The sequence below is a fragment of the Ursus americanus genome, chromosome 18 (assembly GCF_024610735.1).
Source record: "Ursus americanus isolate L20-20 chromosome 18, mUrsAme1.1.p, whole genome shotgun sequence".
Lineage (NCBI taxonomy): Eukaryota > Metazoa > Chordata > Mammalia > Carnivora > Ursidae > Ursus > Ursus americanus.
Genome location: NC_142144.1, coordinates 7,555,426 through 7,570,643, shown reverse-complemented (window position 1 = coordinate 7,570,643; position 15,218 = coordinate 7,555,426). Strand labels below are relative to the sequence as shown.

The 15,218-nt window shown below is 49.1% G+C and overlaps 1 protein-coding gene across 4 annotated transcripts in view; it reads left to right on the top strand.

The window, feature by feature from the left end:
* SLC25A25 (solute carrier family 25 member 25) overlaps nucleotides 1–15,218 on the top strand; it is a 33,104-nt gene that overhangs the window by 8,977 nt on the left and 8,909 nt on the right. The window contains exon 1 of one of the 4 annotated variants that reach the window (XM_045771078.2): nucleotides 6,050–6,701. The exons of 1 other annotated variant lie outside the window; for it this stretch is intronic. In XM_045771078.2, coding sequence (XP_045627034.2) covers nucleotides 6,483–6,701 — 219 coding nt within the window. In that variant the 5' untranslated portion in view covers nucleotides 6,050–6,482. Of the gene's footprint in view, nucleotides 1–6,049; nucleotides 6,702–13,147; nucleotides 13,414–13,486; nucleotides 14,734–15,218 lie in introns of those variants that run through there. 2 more of the 4 variants (XM_045771076.2, XM_087869337.1) reach the window with 2 other exon arrangements.

Genomic DNA, 15,218 nt, shown 5'->3' with positions numbered 1-15,218 from the left:
TGTGGGAGAGTTGCATTATGGGATTTGCTTGTAACCCAGAAGAAACTAATGGTTCCCCAGTTAACCACTGGTTTCGGTGATGTTGTGATACAAGAAAAAAGAGGTACTGCATTAACCCACAAGAAAATCAAAGATAGAAGAGAAGGTGCTTCAAAATAACAGTATTGGCAAAATATGCAATTGAACAAGTTTTCGTGGATCTCGGTCTTCGATGCAGATTTTAAGATAAATAAGGCTTGGTCACTCCCTTGCCTCGTTTATTTCCTTTCTTCTGCCTAGTCTCGGTTTACTTTGTTCTTCTCTGCTTTCTTTCTTTTTTTTTTTTTTAAAGATTTTATTTATTTATTTGACAGAGATAGAGACAGTCAGCGAGAGAGGGAACACAAGCAGGGGGAGTGGGAGAGGAAGAAGCAGGCTCATAGCGGAGGAGCCTGATGTGGGGCTCGATCCCAGAACGCCAGGATCACACCCTGAGCCGAAGGCAGACGCTTAACCACTGTGCCACCCAGGCGCCCCTCTTCTCTGCTTTCTTGAGGGAGAAGTTGAAGGCATTGATTGGAGGCCTTTCTTTTCTAATACGGGCTTTGCCTTTTCTGTGGTCCTTTGGCCGCATGTCTCAGCTTTTCATGAGTTCTGCTTTCACACCATTCGAAATACTTTCTAATTTCTCTTTTGATTTCTTCTTTGACAAATGGATTATTTCGAGTTGGGTTATTTCGTTTCCAGACATTTAGGTATTTTCCAAGTATCTTTGTCATTGATTTCTAATTTAATTCCATCGTGGTCGGAAACCAGATTCTGCACACATTGAATCCTTTTAAATTTAGTGAGACCTGTTTTGGGAGCCAGAAACTGTTCTGCGTGTAATGAAAAGAATGTGCATTCCAGTCCTCACGGAGAGAGTGCCTTAGAAGTGCCAGTTAGGTCAAACTGGTTGACAGTGTTGCCCAAGTCTGTGTCCTTACTGATCTTCTGTCTTCTTATTCTGCCAGTTACTCAGAGAAGGGCATTAGGATCTCTGACTATAATTGTGGCTTTGTCTCCTTTTCCTTGCAGTGTTGTTGGTTTTCCTTCGTGTATTTTTGAGGCTCTGTAATGTGGTACAAAAACATTTAGGATTGTTATGTCCTTTTGATGCATTGACCCTTTTATCATTATGAAATGCCCATGATAACATTCTTTGCTCGGAAATCTACTTTGTCTAATGTCATATAGCCACTCCACTTTTCTTTTTCTTTTCTTTCCTCTTTCTTTTTTTTTTAAGATTGTATTTATTTATTTGACAGAGAGACAGCCAGTGAGAGAGGGAACATAAGCAGGAGGAGTGGGAGAGCAAGAAGCAGGCTCGCAGCAGAGCAGGGAGCCTGATGAGGGGGCTCGATCCCAGGACCCTGGGATCACACCCTGAGCCGAAGGCAGATGCTTAACAAGGCACCCAGGCGCCCCTCTTTTTCTTTTCTTTTCTTTTTTTTTTTTTAAAGATTTTAATATTTGTCAGAGAGCACAAGCGAGGGAGTGGCAGGCAGAGGGAGAAGCAGGCTCCCTGCTCAGCAAGGAGCCTGATGTGGGACTCAATCAGATGACCCTGGGATGATGACCTGATCCGAAGGCAGACGCTTAACTGACTGAGCCACCCAGGCGTCCTGCCACTCCACTTTTCTTTGGATTAATACGAACATGGTGTATCTTTGTCCTTTCTTTTATTTTTAACCTGTTTGTACCTCCGTATTTAAAATATGTTTCTTATAGGCAACATAGAGCTAGATCTTAACCTTTTTAATCCAGTCTGACACTCTCTACCTTTAAAATGGGATGTTTAGACCACTTGTATCTACTGTTGTTATTGATATGGTTGGGTTTGAATCTGCCATCTTGCTGTTTGCTTTTTTATTTGCTATTTGCTTTCTGTGTGTCTCATCTAGTCTCTGTTCCCTTTCTTTCTGCCTTCTATTGGGTCGTTTGAGTATGATTCGTGATTCATTTTATCTCTTTCATTGGCTTATGAGCCAGCTCTCTGCTATGGTGACTTTAGGCATTATAATATATATACATCTTTAACTTATCACAGCCTACCTTAACTGATACTATATTAAATAGTTTAAGAATCTTAGTATACAGGTGACCCTTGAACAATATGGGTTTGAATTGCACGGGCCCACTTCTATGTGGATTTTTTTTTTTTTTTTTTTTTTTAGATTTTATTTATTTATTTGACAGAGAGAGGGTGACAGGCAGTGAGAGAGGGAACACAAGCAGGAGGAGTGGAAGAGGAAGAAGCAGGCTCCCAGCGGAGAAGCCTGATGCGGGGCTCGATCCCAGAACACTGGGATCACGCCCTGAGCCGAAGGCAGCCGCTTAATGACTGAGCCACCCAGGCGCCCCCACGTGGATTTTTTTGAAAAAAAAAAAATATATATATATATGTATATATAGTGCTGTAAATGTATTTTCTCTTCCTCATAATTTCTTAATAACATTTGCTTTTCTCTAGCGTTATTGTAACACTACAGTACATAATACATATAACATACAAAATGTGTGTTAATCGACTGTTGATGTTATCGGTAAGGCTTCTGGCCGACAGGAGGCTATTACGTTTTGGGGGAGTCAGAAGTGGATTTTTGACTGTTCAGGGATTGGTGCCTCAACCTTCTGCGCTGTTCAAGGACCAACTGTACTTCTATTTAAAAGATTTTTAAAGATTTTACTTATTCATTTGAGAGAGAGAGCACGCGCAGGGAGGGAGAGGCAGAGGGAGAAACAGACTCCCTGCTGAACTGGGAGCCCCACATGGGGCTCATCCCAGGACCAGGAGATCATGACCTGAGCTGAAGGCAGATGCTTAACCGACTGAGCCACCCAGGCGTCCTGTGCATGTCATTTTGGGGTCCGTTTCAGCTGCTTGATTTCTGTCCTCATTATGGGTCATTTCCTGCTTCTTTGCATTCCTGTTAATTTTTTTATTGGATTTTATCTTGCTGGGTGCTACATATTCTCATACTCCTATGAATATTTTTAAGCTTTTTTCTGGAATGTGGTTATTTGGAAACCATCTGACCCTTTCACGGCTTGCTGCTTGAAGCTTTATTCGTGGGGCCAGAACAGCATTTCGCCTAGGGCCAGTTTTGCCCCACTACTGAGGCAAAGCCTTCTACAAACCCGTCCTGACACCCCCCGCCCCCAAATCTGATGAGGTTTTTCCTCTCTGGCTGGTGGGAACAGGATGCCTTTGGGTGGTTTTTTTGCCACCCTTGGACAGTTACCTCACATGCATGTATCGTGCCTCTAGGGCACCCTCGGCAGCTCCCCAGAGCTTGCTGTCTCTGCAGGTCCTGCTCTGGCTGCCCTGGCCTCCCTGGCCCACCCAGCGCCTTGCCTTCAGCATGGCCGGACTGCTGGGCTCTGCCTGGGTACCCACTGCGTGCACTGGAGCCTGGAAGTTCAGCCCGGAAGCTGGGGCAGCTGCAGGGCCTGTCTCATTTGTGCGGATCTCTCAGGAGTCCCTGTCTTTTGTTGCCTGTGGGCAGAAAGGTGAGTCAGTCCCTCCTATTCCATCCTGGCTGGAAGCCCCCGAGATTTCACTCAGTTCCATGGGATGGAAGAGTCCATTAAATGAACCGCCAGTAATCTCCTACATAAGGGATTTCTTTTGTGTGTGCGGATGGGGGCCCAAAACACCACCATGTCCAATGCACCGGACCCTCGGTGCCTAAAAACCAGATCCATCTTCATGAAAGGATTACTTGGTTAAGGTTTGGGGCTCTGGGCTGACTCTTCTTTGGTATTAAAACTACTTAATTGCATGAACTCACAATGATTTTCTAGATAATGATAATAGCTCGTATGGGGGCACCTGGTTGGCTCAGTCAGTAGAGCGTGTGACTCTTGATCTCCGGGTTGTGAGTTCGAGCCCCATGTTGGGTGTAGAGATTACTTAAAAATCTTTTTAAAAAACAAAATAGCTAGGGGCGCCTGGGTGGCTCAGTCGTTAAGCATCTGCCTTTGGCTCAGGGTGTGATCCTGGTGTTCTGGGATCGAGCCCCACATCGGGCTCCTCCGCTGGAAGTCTGCTTCTTCCTCTCCCACTCCCCCTGCTTGTGTTCCTTCTCTCGCTGGCTGTCTCTCTCTGTCAAATAAATAAATAAAATCTTTAAAAAACAAACAAACAAAAAAGCTAGTATGTACTGTTCTCTCTCTCTCTTTTTTTTAAAGATTTATTTATTTTTAAAGGGGGAGGGGCAGAGGGAGAGAATTATCTAATTTAGTCTTTACCGAATTCTATGAAGGAACAGTACCGTTCTTTTACTATCCCCATGTTGCACATACAGATATTAAAGCACAGAGAACTAAAGTAACTTGACCCAAGATTATTCACACAAAGAGTAAATGATGGCCAGGATTTAAACCTGGGGTCTGGCTCCAAAGACCATACACCTAGTCAGTGCACAGAACTGCTTCGAGATAAGGTCATTCTGTGTGTCCACTGAGAGGGCAACTTACCGTGGCCCCTCAGCTTTCAGACCAAGCTTGGCCATCTTGCTTTCACTTCTCATGTTTTCTTTTTAAGTAATTGTAAGCATGTACATGTGTATGCATGCCTGGTCATATATGCACATGATTCAGTGTCACAAGATCTAAGGCTATTCATTGAAAATAAATTTCCCACCTGCCTTTCTCCCCTCGAACCTCCAGGGGCCCCAAACCAGCTCTTCAATTTTTAGTGTGTCTTTCCAGAGATATTTGTCACATGCACACTGAGAAATCAATGGCAGCATATTATCCCCTTTCTTCTGCACCTTGCTTTTCTCATTTAAAAAGATATTTTCAAGTCATTCGTAACAGTAGATAGAGATGCCTTAATCTAGGGTTGCGCTGTATGGGTGTGCCAGAATCTTCCCCACTCTTGTAAAGGGCTTGAAATTGTTTCCAAACTTGCACTATTATCAACAAGGCTGCTTGATAAAACGTAATATCCTTAAATTTTATCACATATGTATCATATAAATGTATATGTGATTTCCCACATGTGCAAATATATCTGCAGGATAAATTGCTAAAGGTGGAATTGCTGCGTCAGAGGGTTTGTTCTTTGAACAGGTTGGGAAGCCGGGACTGAGTTACTCTTTGGAGAGGTCCTGCTGATTTACAGTCTCACAGCAGAAGGTGAGGGTGTAGGCTTCCCTCCACTCTCTCCAACACATTTTTTCAAACTTGTCTCATGCTTATGTTTTGTTGTTGTTGTTGCCTTTTTTTTTTAACATTGATTGATTGATTGATTTTGGGCAGGGAGGGGCAGAGGGAGGGAGAGCCTGTTGTAGGGCTCCATCTCCTGACCCTGAGAACACCACCCGGACCCAAAGTAAGAGTCGGGATGCCCAACCGACTGTGCCACCCAGGAGCCCCCAGTGTTTGTGTGTTTAAGATAGTAGTTGTGAACCTTGTATCAAAGGGTTACTCTTGTGAGGGATACTGGTCATTGCATTTGTCAGCTAGTAAATTAAGAAACAGATGACCAAAGATTAATTCCCTTGCATTCATGATCACCGACTCAGTCCAGTCTACAGACTCCATCTGTGCCTGGTTCTGGGTCCTAGGGGTAGAAAGATATGTGACTTGGTTCCTGTCCCCAAGCAGCGCATGGTGTAGGGAAGACACGGGAGAATAAGTAGCCGGTACGGCGTGCATTGTGTTCCTTACAGTTGCTGAGAATGGGATAATGGAGCAAAGAAGAGTGTTGCTAGACGTGTTAGGAAGTGTTGCCAGGGTCTCTTGAGCAGGTTAACCTTGATGGTGAACGTGGTCCCGGAAACTCGCAGGCGGAGAGGAGGAAGTGGGGCCCCTGCGGGGCTGCAGGGCAGGGAGGATTCTGTGAGCTAGGAGGCTCGGCTGGAGGTTGCCATCAGCACCTCCCTGCAGAACTGCCGGCCGCGTGCAGGGATCGGCCGCCTGTGATTGGAGGGACGTTGCTGGTTGGGATAATGAACTCGTAGTGTCGGCCGAGGTGATTGGCCGCGCCCTGCTGCAGTGAGAATGCGGACGGGGGGCTCGGGTCCTCGCTTGTGTGATGATCTTTAGCGGAGCGAGGACTGCTGAATAATTGGGAGCTCCAAGTTGCTTCTGCCTCCAGGAGAGATCAGTTGGGCTTTTGCTTTTTTCCTTTTTGAAAAAAAAAAAAGCCACACATTTGATCACCGTCAACCTGCAAAAGTGAGTTTTTCTTGAAGAAGCGCCAGCTGCTCCCTCATCGCCAGCAAGCCGGCGGCAGGGCTCTCTTAGAGTGAGCTACTTCTCAGGCCAGGCAGGACAGCAGTGCTAGCAAATCTGAAAAAGCAGGAGACGGCCACTGCTTGCAGAGCTTCCGGCCCTACAGCTCCCCAGGCTAGCCTTCCAAGCCACCGCGTAGCCAGAGATCCTTGGTATTGTGGTCACATCCCTCCTCAAAAGTGAACAGTCACCGCCGGCGACATTGGGAGGAAGCCGTAATGCTGCAGATGCTGTGGCATTTTCTGTCCAGCTTTCTCCCCAGGGCTGGGTGCCAAGACTCCAGAGAGGGGAACAATACTGAAGTCAGAGGCACCCCGGCTCCAGCTCGGGGAGACCAGATGTCAAGCTTTTTGGGGAAACAGGACCGAAGGGCTGAGGCCACGGAAAAGAGACCCACCATTTTGCTGGTGGTCGGACCTGCAGAGCAGTTTCCTAAGGTAATGGCAAACTCAGGAGGACCTCCTACTTTAGGGGCTGGTCTAGGATCCGTTTCCTGGAAAAAACTGGAGTGTGGGGAGGAAGAGAGGACTTAGAAATCAATCAGTTTGGTGTTGGAGGCTGGGGAGAAGTGTTAGACAATGAAGAAGCCCAAGTCTTCAGTCTAGAATCTTCCTGTGGCCCCGGTAAAAGCTTAATCACCCTACCGTGACTGCTTCAGTGTGGCCGTTTGGGAAAGGAAGGTTGAAGGCAATAGACGATTTAACTTAGGATGTGTCAGTTTGGCCCCAGAAAGCCATTTGAAAGGAAGAGACAAACGATGAGAGTGTGTCTTATGTCTTAGCCTGTCTGAACAATGCAGGGAGGATCTTCAAAGTTGAACCCAGCTGCCTGGAGCTGGGGAGGGCCAGCCTGTCCTGCATCCCTAAGGTCAGACCCCTTGCCCTTGGGTCTGCAAGGAAGGCAGTGGGAGGAGGAGTCAGAGAAAAGGCTGGAATCTCCAGGTACAGAGGCCAGTGCCCCTCGTGGGCCTGCGGGTCTGCTGAGTGCCAGAGCCTTCCGTTAGTCTCATGCTCTGAGTGTGGGTTATCTCACGTCATCTTCAGCAGAGCCAAGGTAAGTGGTAACACCCCCATTTCATGGATGAGGAAACAGGTGCAGAAAGGTTGAGTAATTTGCCCAGGATTAAACAGTTACAGAGGGGTAGAGGTGAGATTTCACCCCTAATCTGTGTGGAACTTTGCCCTGTACCTGCCTCACTTTACCTTAAGAAGGCGGTTTTAACGGGACTGGTCGCGTTCTCGGGATTAGAATGGAAAGTGCAGCTCGCCTGGGCTTTCTCCTGCCTGCGCTAGGGGCGACCTTGCTGACCGCCTGAGTTTTGGTTATTTAGAATCTATTCTCCTCGGGATAAAAATCAACTAGAAGAGGGAGAGAGGTTCTGCCCTGTGCCTGGCATATTGTAGATTCCCCCAAAATGTTGCTTGAGTTGAATTGCTACATCAAATAATTAAATGTTTGGTTATCCTTTGCTGAGTGTGAGGGTCTTTTGACGTAATAGCTTCTGTGGGCATTTAGGTGTGAGCTTGGAAGAGAAGCCTCAGTGTACATGTGTCCCTGGCCGTCTGTCTGTCCGGTCCCGCCCCCCCCCCGCCCCCGCCCGCGCATTCTGGTCGGCGTGGATCTCAGAGTCTGTGTTCTGCCTGAGGTGTGCTTCGAGCCATGTCATTTTCTACCTTTCCGTCTTCTTGGGATGAGCTCAGAAATGGCAGTGGCGCTCTCCTTTGTGAAGATTTTTTATTTCCAGACCTGCTTACCTTATGGCCAAGGCATCAAGAGATTGGCTGGCTCCCTTTTAAATTCACCTACTTTGGACTTTAATAATTAAACTGCTCCATTTCCCAAACTCATCCGGGCACCTCTTGCCAGCCCTCCCCCTGGGTGGCCTCACATCAGGACTTTCTGTTCTGAACAGCTTCACTCCGGGCCTGCCAGTCAGGGGCCATGGGGCTGGGCCGGAGACCCATACCTTTCAGTAACCCATGCTCCCCAGGAGAGAGATGGGTCAGATTGGGGGGGGGGGGGGCAAAGACAGATCAGCCGGTTTGGTTTGAAGCAAGAAAGCAAGCACATCTGGGCAGTGTGGACTCTTTAAAAGCAGATAAACCAAGACCTGGGAATACCAGGAGCATTTCTGCGGATAAACCGACAGTCGGAATAGCGTGTTTCTGCAGCATGTGGCCTTGCCCGCCAGCTCCAGTGACTCTGAAAGGTGGGGTTTGGGGTTTGTGATGAGTGGCCAAGGGGACCTGGCCTCGCTGTCTCCCTCAGGAGAACGCTGCAGAAACCTTATAGACACGTCCCCCTTGGCCCTCTGCTTCCCAGGCCTCCAGCCACACTACTTTGTTTTGCTCTCACTTCCCCCGTTGAAATACGTCTGCTAGTGAGTCAGGTTCCTGCAGGCTTTTATTCTAGGAACTGTTCCAGTTTTCCCCTTTATCTTTGGCTTACAGTTAATCTGCAGTTGCAGAAGAAAGCCATTAGTGTGGAGTGAGAGGCGCCCTCAGCGGCATTCAAGCTCGCAAATCCTGAGGGGCCGTCTTCTCAGAAGCTCAGAGAATTTTTTGCTCATTGTGTGTCTAATTGCCAAGTGTAGGCAGGTTTCATTGGAAACCGGCTACACTGGGCTGTCATGGCAACCCGATCATCAAATGACACTCCGGCCGCCGCAGCCAGTGAGGTTCGAGAGCCTTACGGGTGGGCGGGGCTAGAAGAGCCGGATGCTGGCAGGGCTCCTTCGCATATTAATATTTTTGGCTTGGTCTGAGTCATTGCAGAGGAGGGGGGAGATACCTTATGACCTAATGCCACACTCCCAAAGGTACTCCACCTGCCCTGTTCTTACTCATGGCATTCAGCACTGACGGGAAACACCTGTTCTGGGGCATGAACCAGCGTGGTGGAACAGGGACGGCTTGTGGTGGCATTGGCAGATTCGAGGGGGACAAGATGCCCGGGAGAGGAACTTCGACCTTAACGGAAGAAATGGAACCCGATAGCACTAGATCGTCAGGGATCTAGACATGCTGTCATTGGCTCTGCATGCTAGTTGTCACAGGAATGGACATCAGAAGAGACCGGCGAAAGTAGATCTGGATGACAGAATTAGAATAAGGAAAAAGGGCAGAAAAGAGTGGTAGCCGGCAGACGGGGAGAGGGACAACACGGGACAGCGTGGGCTGGGGTGAATCGTGAGGAACCGAACACGAACCTCGCCTTAGGCTTTCTTAGTGGTATTTCCCCTCTGCGCGGTCAGAAGCTGTAACACGGATCGGCTTTTGTGTTGATTTCTAGCTAAGCCTAAGCCCGGACCTGCTCGGGTCACACCTTTCCCACACACCTGCCGCCTTTCAATATGAAGTATTGCTTACTGTAATTCTCCACGTCAGGCTTACAGGCTTTCTTTGGAAACCGAGTTCTAAAATCTTTTTGGCAGTATCGGGTTTGGGTGCCGTTTTACGTGGCTGTAACGAGAGCTGGGTCCCGGGTGAGGCTCAGCCCTGCTGCCAACAGGCTCCAGGGCCTGGGCGAACGAGGTCACCTCTCCAAGTCTGCTTGCTCATCTCAGATTAAGAGGCGACCCCAGGAGCCCCTCTGGGCCCCGCTGTCTCTCACCCCAGGGATACAGCACTTACTGGGGATCCCAGGTGCCTAGAGATTGGCTCACTTGGGCAGAGGATTTCCAGTGTCTTTGTGCAAGTGGAATTCTGCGTGACCTGTGAGACTCAGGAGGAGGGGTGGTTTAAATAAATAAACACCAAATCCAGTTTGTCCAATGAATTCATTCTGAGTCTCTACAGACTCCCTGTCAGTTGCACAATAAAAATACGTTGGAACCCTTAAAATTAACGTTGGACTAGAATTAACGTTAGCATTGTAAAATAACATTTAACAAGCACACGCAGGGCTTTTCGGAGGACATTTCGTGACCCCATGATACCATTGGTAATGAGTAATGAGCTTTGTTATAATCAGAATTTCATCCTGTTTTTTTTCCTAGAAGACAGTTGCTCTTATCTGATAATGCTTTAGTAAGTTTCTCCCGAAGTACTGAGTGTAGGTTTTACTTTTATTTGGTATTGCCCTTGAACCTCTTCTCATGTTTGTTCTATAAATACATCAGAAAGCTCAGTGGTACACAAAGAAAAATTCAGTGGTACAGGTATGTTTACCAAAAATATTTGAAAAATGCAGTTTATTAGGTAACAAACATCTCCAAGTTGAACAGATTTTTTTTTCAGTCAGAATGTCGGCCATATTGTATTGAAATGACTGCAGTCGTCACCGAAATGAGATATTTCAGCATCTCTCTAACTTACTTTTGTTTCAGAGGCAAACATGAATAATTTAACAAAGGAAGATCAGCATTTCAAAATTTAGCTCTTTTATGTATAAATGTGAACCCCCCTTTTTTTTATTTTTAAGTTATCTCTCCACCCAACATGGGGCTCAGACTCAAGACCCCAAGGTTGAGTCCCACGCGCTACTGACTGAGCCAGTCATCAGGCGCCCCTATAAATGTGAACCTCGTTTGTTTGTTTTTTTCCTAAGATTTTATCTATTTATTTGAGAGAGAGGGGGAAGAGCACAGAGGGCAAGTGAGAGGGAGAAGCAGGCTCCCTGCCGAGTGGAGAGCCCAACTCAGGGCTCGATCCCAGGACCCTGAGATCATGGCCTGAGCTGAAGGCAGACGCTTCACTGACTGAACCACCCAGGAGCCCCTAAATGTAAGCCTCCTAAAATGAAAAAAATAATGCATGATCTTGTTGAGGTGGATAAAACACCTTGACAACTGCAGACACTCAGAAAAGCACATTTTCGGTCTTCATCGAGAGTGGTCGTGTTTGTTTCCTGGGGTCGTAAAGGCCTGCCACTGGCCTCACTCGTTCAGAAGCTGATATATCAGCACCCTCCACGACCAAGTCAAGGTACAGAGGTTTGAAACCATGGCCTCCTGCCTTCAAGGACCCCAGTAGCAGAGAGAAGTTGTACATGAATACGGCCCTGAACCAGGAATTCTAGATGGGGCAGTCGAAAAGATAGATCAGTGTCATGGACTTAGGAGGAGGCTGAGCAGAAATCTGGATAATCCGGGCTGTCTCTGGATCCTCATCGGATCCTCCCCAGCGTAGCCCAAGACCTGTCTCTACAGACTCATCATCAGATCTCTTTTAGAAGGGCTGAAATGTCATGTAAGTTACCAAAATGTTCCATAATGCTGTATTTAAGCATCAACATCTTACTTCATTATTTTTGTTAAGTTTTATTTATTTAATCTCTACACCCAGCATGGGGTTCGAACTCACAAACCAGAGATCGAGTCACCTGCTCTTCTGACTGAGCAAGCCAGGCGCCCCAACATCTTTTTTTCTTTTAATTTTATTTACGTATTTGAGAGAGAGCGCGAGCGAGCCCGAGCAGGGGGAGAGGCAGAGGGAGAGAGAAAGGGAGAAGCAGACTCGACTGATTCGGGAGCTCGAAGTGGGGCTGGATGCAGGGCTCGATACCAGGCCCTGGGATCGTGACCTGAGCTGAAGGCAGGCGCTTAACTGACTGAGCCACCCAGGCGCCCCACCCAACATCTTATTTTAAAAATCCCTTTTTCTAGTTCTTAAGAAAAAGCTTTTTAGCAAATTAAGAAAGTCCTTGTACTTTGGTGATTTCCAGATTATAACCATCCATTTTTATCCATCCTGGTAGTGAGATTTAGTCTATATTAGGAAGCGGCGCACTATAGAAGAAACATCTTTGTGACGCGGTCTGCCTCCGCAGCACGAATCCCTTGACATTTTCCGTGGGACAGGGATGATGTGGAGATGGGAGGCCGGCCTGGAAAGGATCACCCTTAAGTGATGACCCAAACCTGACTTTCCAGAACCTGAGATTCTCTCTTACCCTCACGTCAAAGGGGTGTTCTGGAGCCGTGTTGTCCAGTAGAACTTTGTGTGATGGAAATGCTCGGTGAGTCCATGTGGCTGTGGAGTACCTGAAATGTCACACAACTCAGGAACTGAATTTTTTTTTATTTCATGTAATTAATTAAAAATTTAAAACGTCCCTCCTGAATAGCACAGACCTAGGCCAGAAAGCTAGGACTATACTGAACTTTGAAGTGTCCTGAGAGTGGGCTCTGAAGGCTGTCTGGAGTCACGTGAGGGTCCGGCTGACCCCAGATTGATGCTTCTGGGGAGTCCTTCCATACAACCGCCTTTAGCGAGGGGTCCTTTCTGCCCCCATGATGTCAGCTCCTGGGTGCTTGCAGGACCCGCAGGGGAAGCCTGCCGGGGAATGGGTTGCTTCTGAGGTGCTCACATTGCACAGTGGCCTGGAAAAGGTCACTGGAGCCAGCTGGAAGGCCACGTGGCCCAGGCAGCCCGCGTCCAGGGCTCAGCCCGCTCCGTGGCAGCGCCCCTGCGGATGAATGAGCCTGAGCCCGAGCCCTCCACGGGGCCACTTCCAGGATGGCTGGGCACCCGGCTCCCAGGCAGCCCCTGCCGCCTCGTGCCCTCACAGCTGAACGGGGCCCCTTTCCAGCGAGCAGCGACTCAGCCTGTACATGCACTTATTTTTCTGTGGGGAATGATTTACTAAGCGGAGAAAACCATTGTATTGGGTGACGCGTTTGGGGACCTTGTGGAAAAACTGTGCTGAGGGCTGTTTGTTCCTCTAGAGGGCTAGGCAGCGGAGGGTGAAGGTTCGCTGGGACAGAACTCTCCCTCGGCCTGCTTCCGAAGAGTTAACTCGGGGCGCCCGTGACGTCAGTCCTGATCTTTACACCCCTCCACTTGAGCAATCGCCGCCTCCTCGCGGGGGCCGCTGCTGATTGGCTGTGGGCAGGACTTCCCCTGGGCCGGCTTTTCTCAATTAAGTAAAAGGGCAGGGCCTGAGCAGCCAATGACAGCTGCGCGCCGGCTTTTCTGGGGCGAGCGTGCGGCCCGGGCAGCATTCCCTGGCTCCCCAGCGGCTGCTGCGCGCGCCCGGCTCGCCGTCAGCATGCTCTGCCTGTGCCTCTATGTGCCGCTCATCGGGGAGACCCAGACCGAGTTCCAGTACTTCGAGTCCAAGGGGCTTCCCGCCGAGCTCAAGTCCATCTTCAAACTCAGCGTCTTCATCCCCTCCCAGGAGTTCTCCACCTACCGCCAGTGGAAGCAGGTCTGGAGCGGCGGCGGGCGAGTGAATGCTTGCGTGGTGGTAGAGGGTGCGCGTGCGCGAGCTGTTGTCCGCCCCCCCCCCCCCCCGCAACCCCGCCGAAGGGAAAGAATGTCTGAAATGTGCAAGTTCTTTCCCCAGTTGTCATGTGGCTGTAGCCGGGAAAGGGTTATGTCACGTCACGGGAATGACTGGCTTTCATATGACTTCCAAGGAAGGCCCGAATTACTGGGAAGATACCTGTGGGAGATGGAAAGGAATTCTTTTGTCAGGGATTGGCGGGGGGTGGGGGTGGGGGATGTTCCAGAGAAGTACAGGTCCGAGAAGGGGGGCACAGTCCAGCCACTGTGGGGCCGTTTCTCAGAGCTGGGGGAAGGAGAGGCAGAGAAGCTTCTGTTGGAGGCCTAGGAGTTGGAGCTGGCAGGGCTGTGCCCTGGGGAGGGGGAGCCTTCCCAGACTTCCCTTGGCAGCAGGTAGGCAGCAGAAATCATGACATTTTAAAGATAGGGAAATGGCTCCAGAGCCTGTGGGGGGCCCCTTGCCTCCTAAAGGGGCACCCTGACTTCTCTGTTAATCAGATCTCATGCTGTCCCCCACTGCTCATGAGGTCAGGTGGTGTGCCAGGAATGGTGATTAGCATATCCTAGGAAGGAGACAGAAAGTAGGCCCGCTGGTTCTGAGATAGAGGCCGGGACCTTGAGAATATCTTTGAAATCAGCTGCAATGAACACATCCTTGGGTTTTCTGTGTTACAAGGCACCCACCCACCCCACTAAGGCACATGGACTGCATTGGTGGCAGAGCAGGCCAGATACCAAAGAGCTCTGTGCTTAACATTCGCCTCCTGGATTCTATTTCCACTCCTGCCATAAATCTAGAATGATAACCCTATATGTAATTTGTACCATTCTTGGCCAAGAGCACAGATGTCTGCAGGAAGTTAACTCCAGATAGCAGATAAAATATGTACCAGCCTCTGTCTCACATTCCAGCCACACCCCCGGCGTTGTTCTTTGGATCATGTTAGGTGACATGGTATCTGTCCAGGCCTCCTCCTAGTACCCTTAGTGCCTGAACAGTCACAAAGGGCCATCGGGTGGTTCAGAGAGTGGCAACGATCATGATCATTGGAGAGCACCAGCTAGCCAATGGTCCATCCATGTCCACACCCAGTGGCTCAGAGACTTTTAAAGCCATGTTGGTTTGTGACGAGTGAACCTGTTTCTCCCCGAGAGAATTGGGCAACACAGGAAGACGATGACCATTTTCCTTCGGAGATTCTCAGTCCAGATTTTGGGGTGTTGCTGGGTTGCAGTGACTCATGTGTGTCACCCACCTTCCTGAGATTAACTTTAAGGGCGGCAGTGGGATCTCCAGGGAGGTGGCTCTGGAGTCTAACAGGCCCAGCTTGAATGCCGCCCACCATTTCCCTAGCTGTATAACCTTGGATAAATTATTTAACCTCTCTGAGCTTGTTTTCTTCTCTCGAAAAATGGGGGGAATGACAGTACCTGCCTCCTAGAGCTGCTGGAGGGGGTTTGGCAGGGTACTAGAGGTAAAGTGTGTAGCAGGCCCCGTGGCACAGGCCAAGGGCTCATTCATCTGGGGAGAATTTCCAGGCGCTGAGCACGCAGAACTGCAACTGCCGAACAAAGTTCAGCTCTAAGGGCAGGCACGGAGCTCTGTTCAAGGGGTCTCTTCAAGCCTTCATGGGTCAGGAAACTAAGAGCTGGCCTGCTTTTCGGTACCTGGTCGAGGGAGCCGAGGTCGGTTATGTCATCTGGCTCCCCTGGGATCAGAGGCCGGCG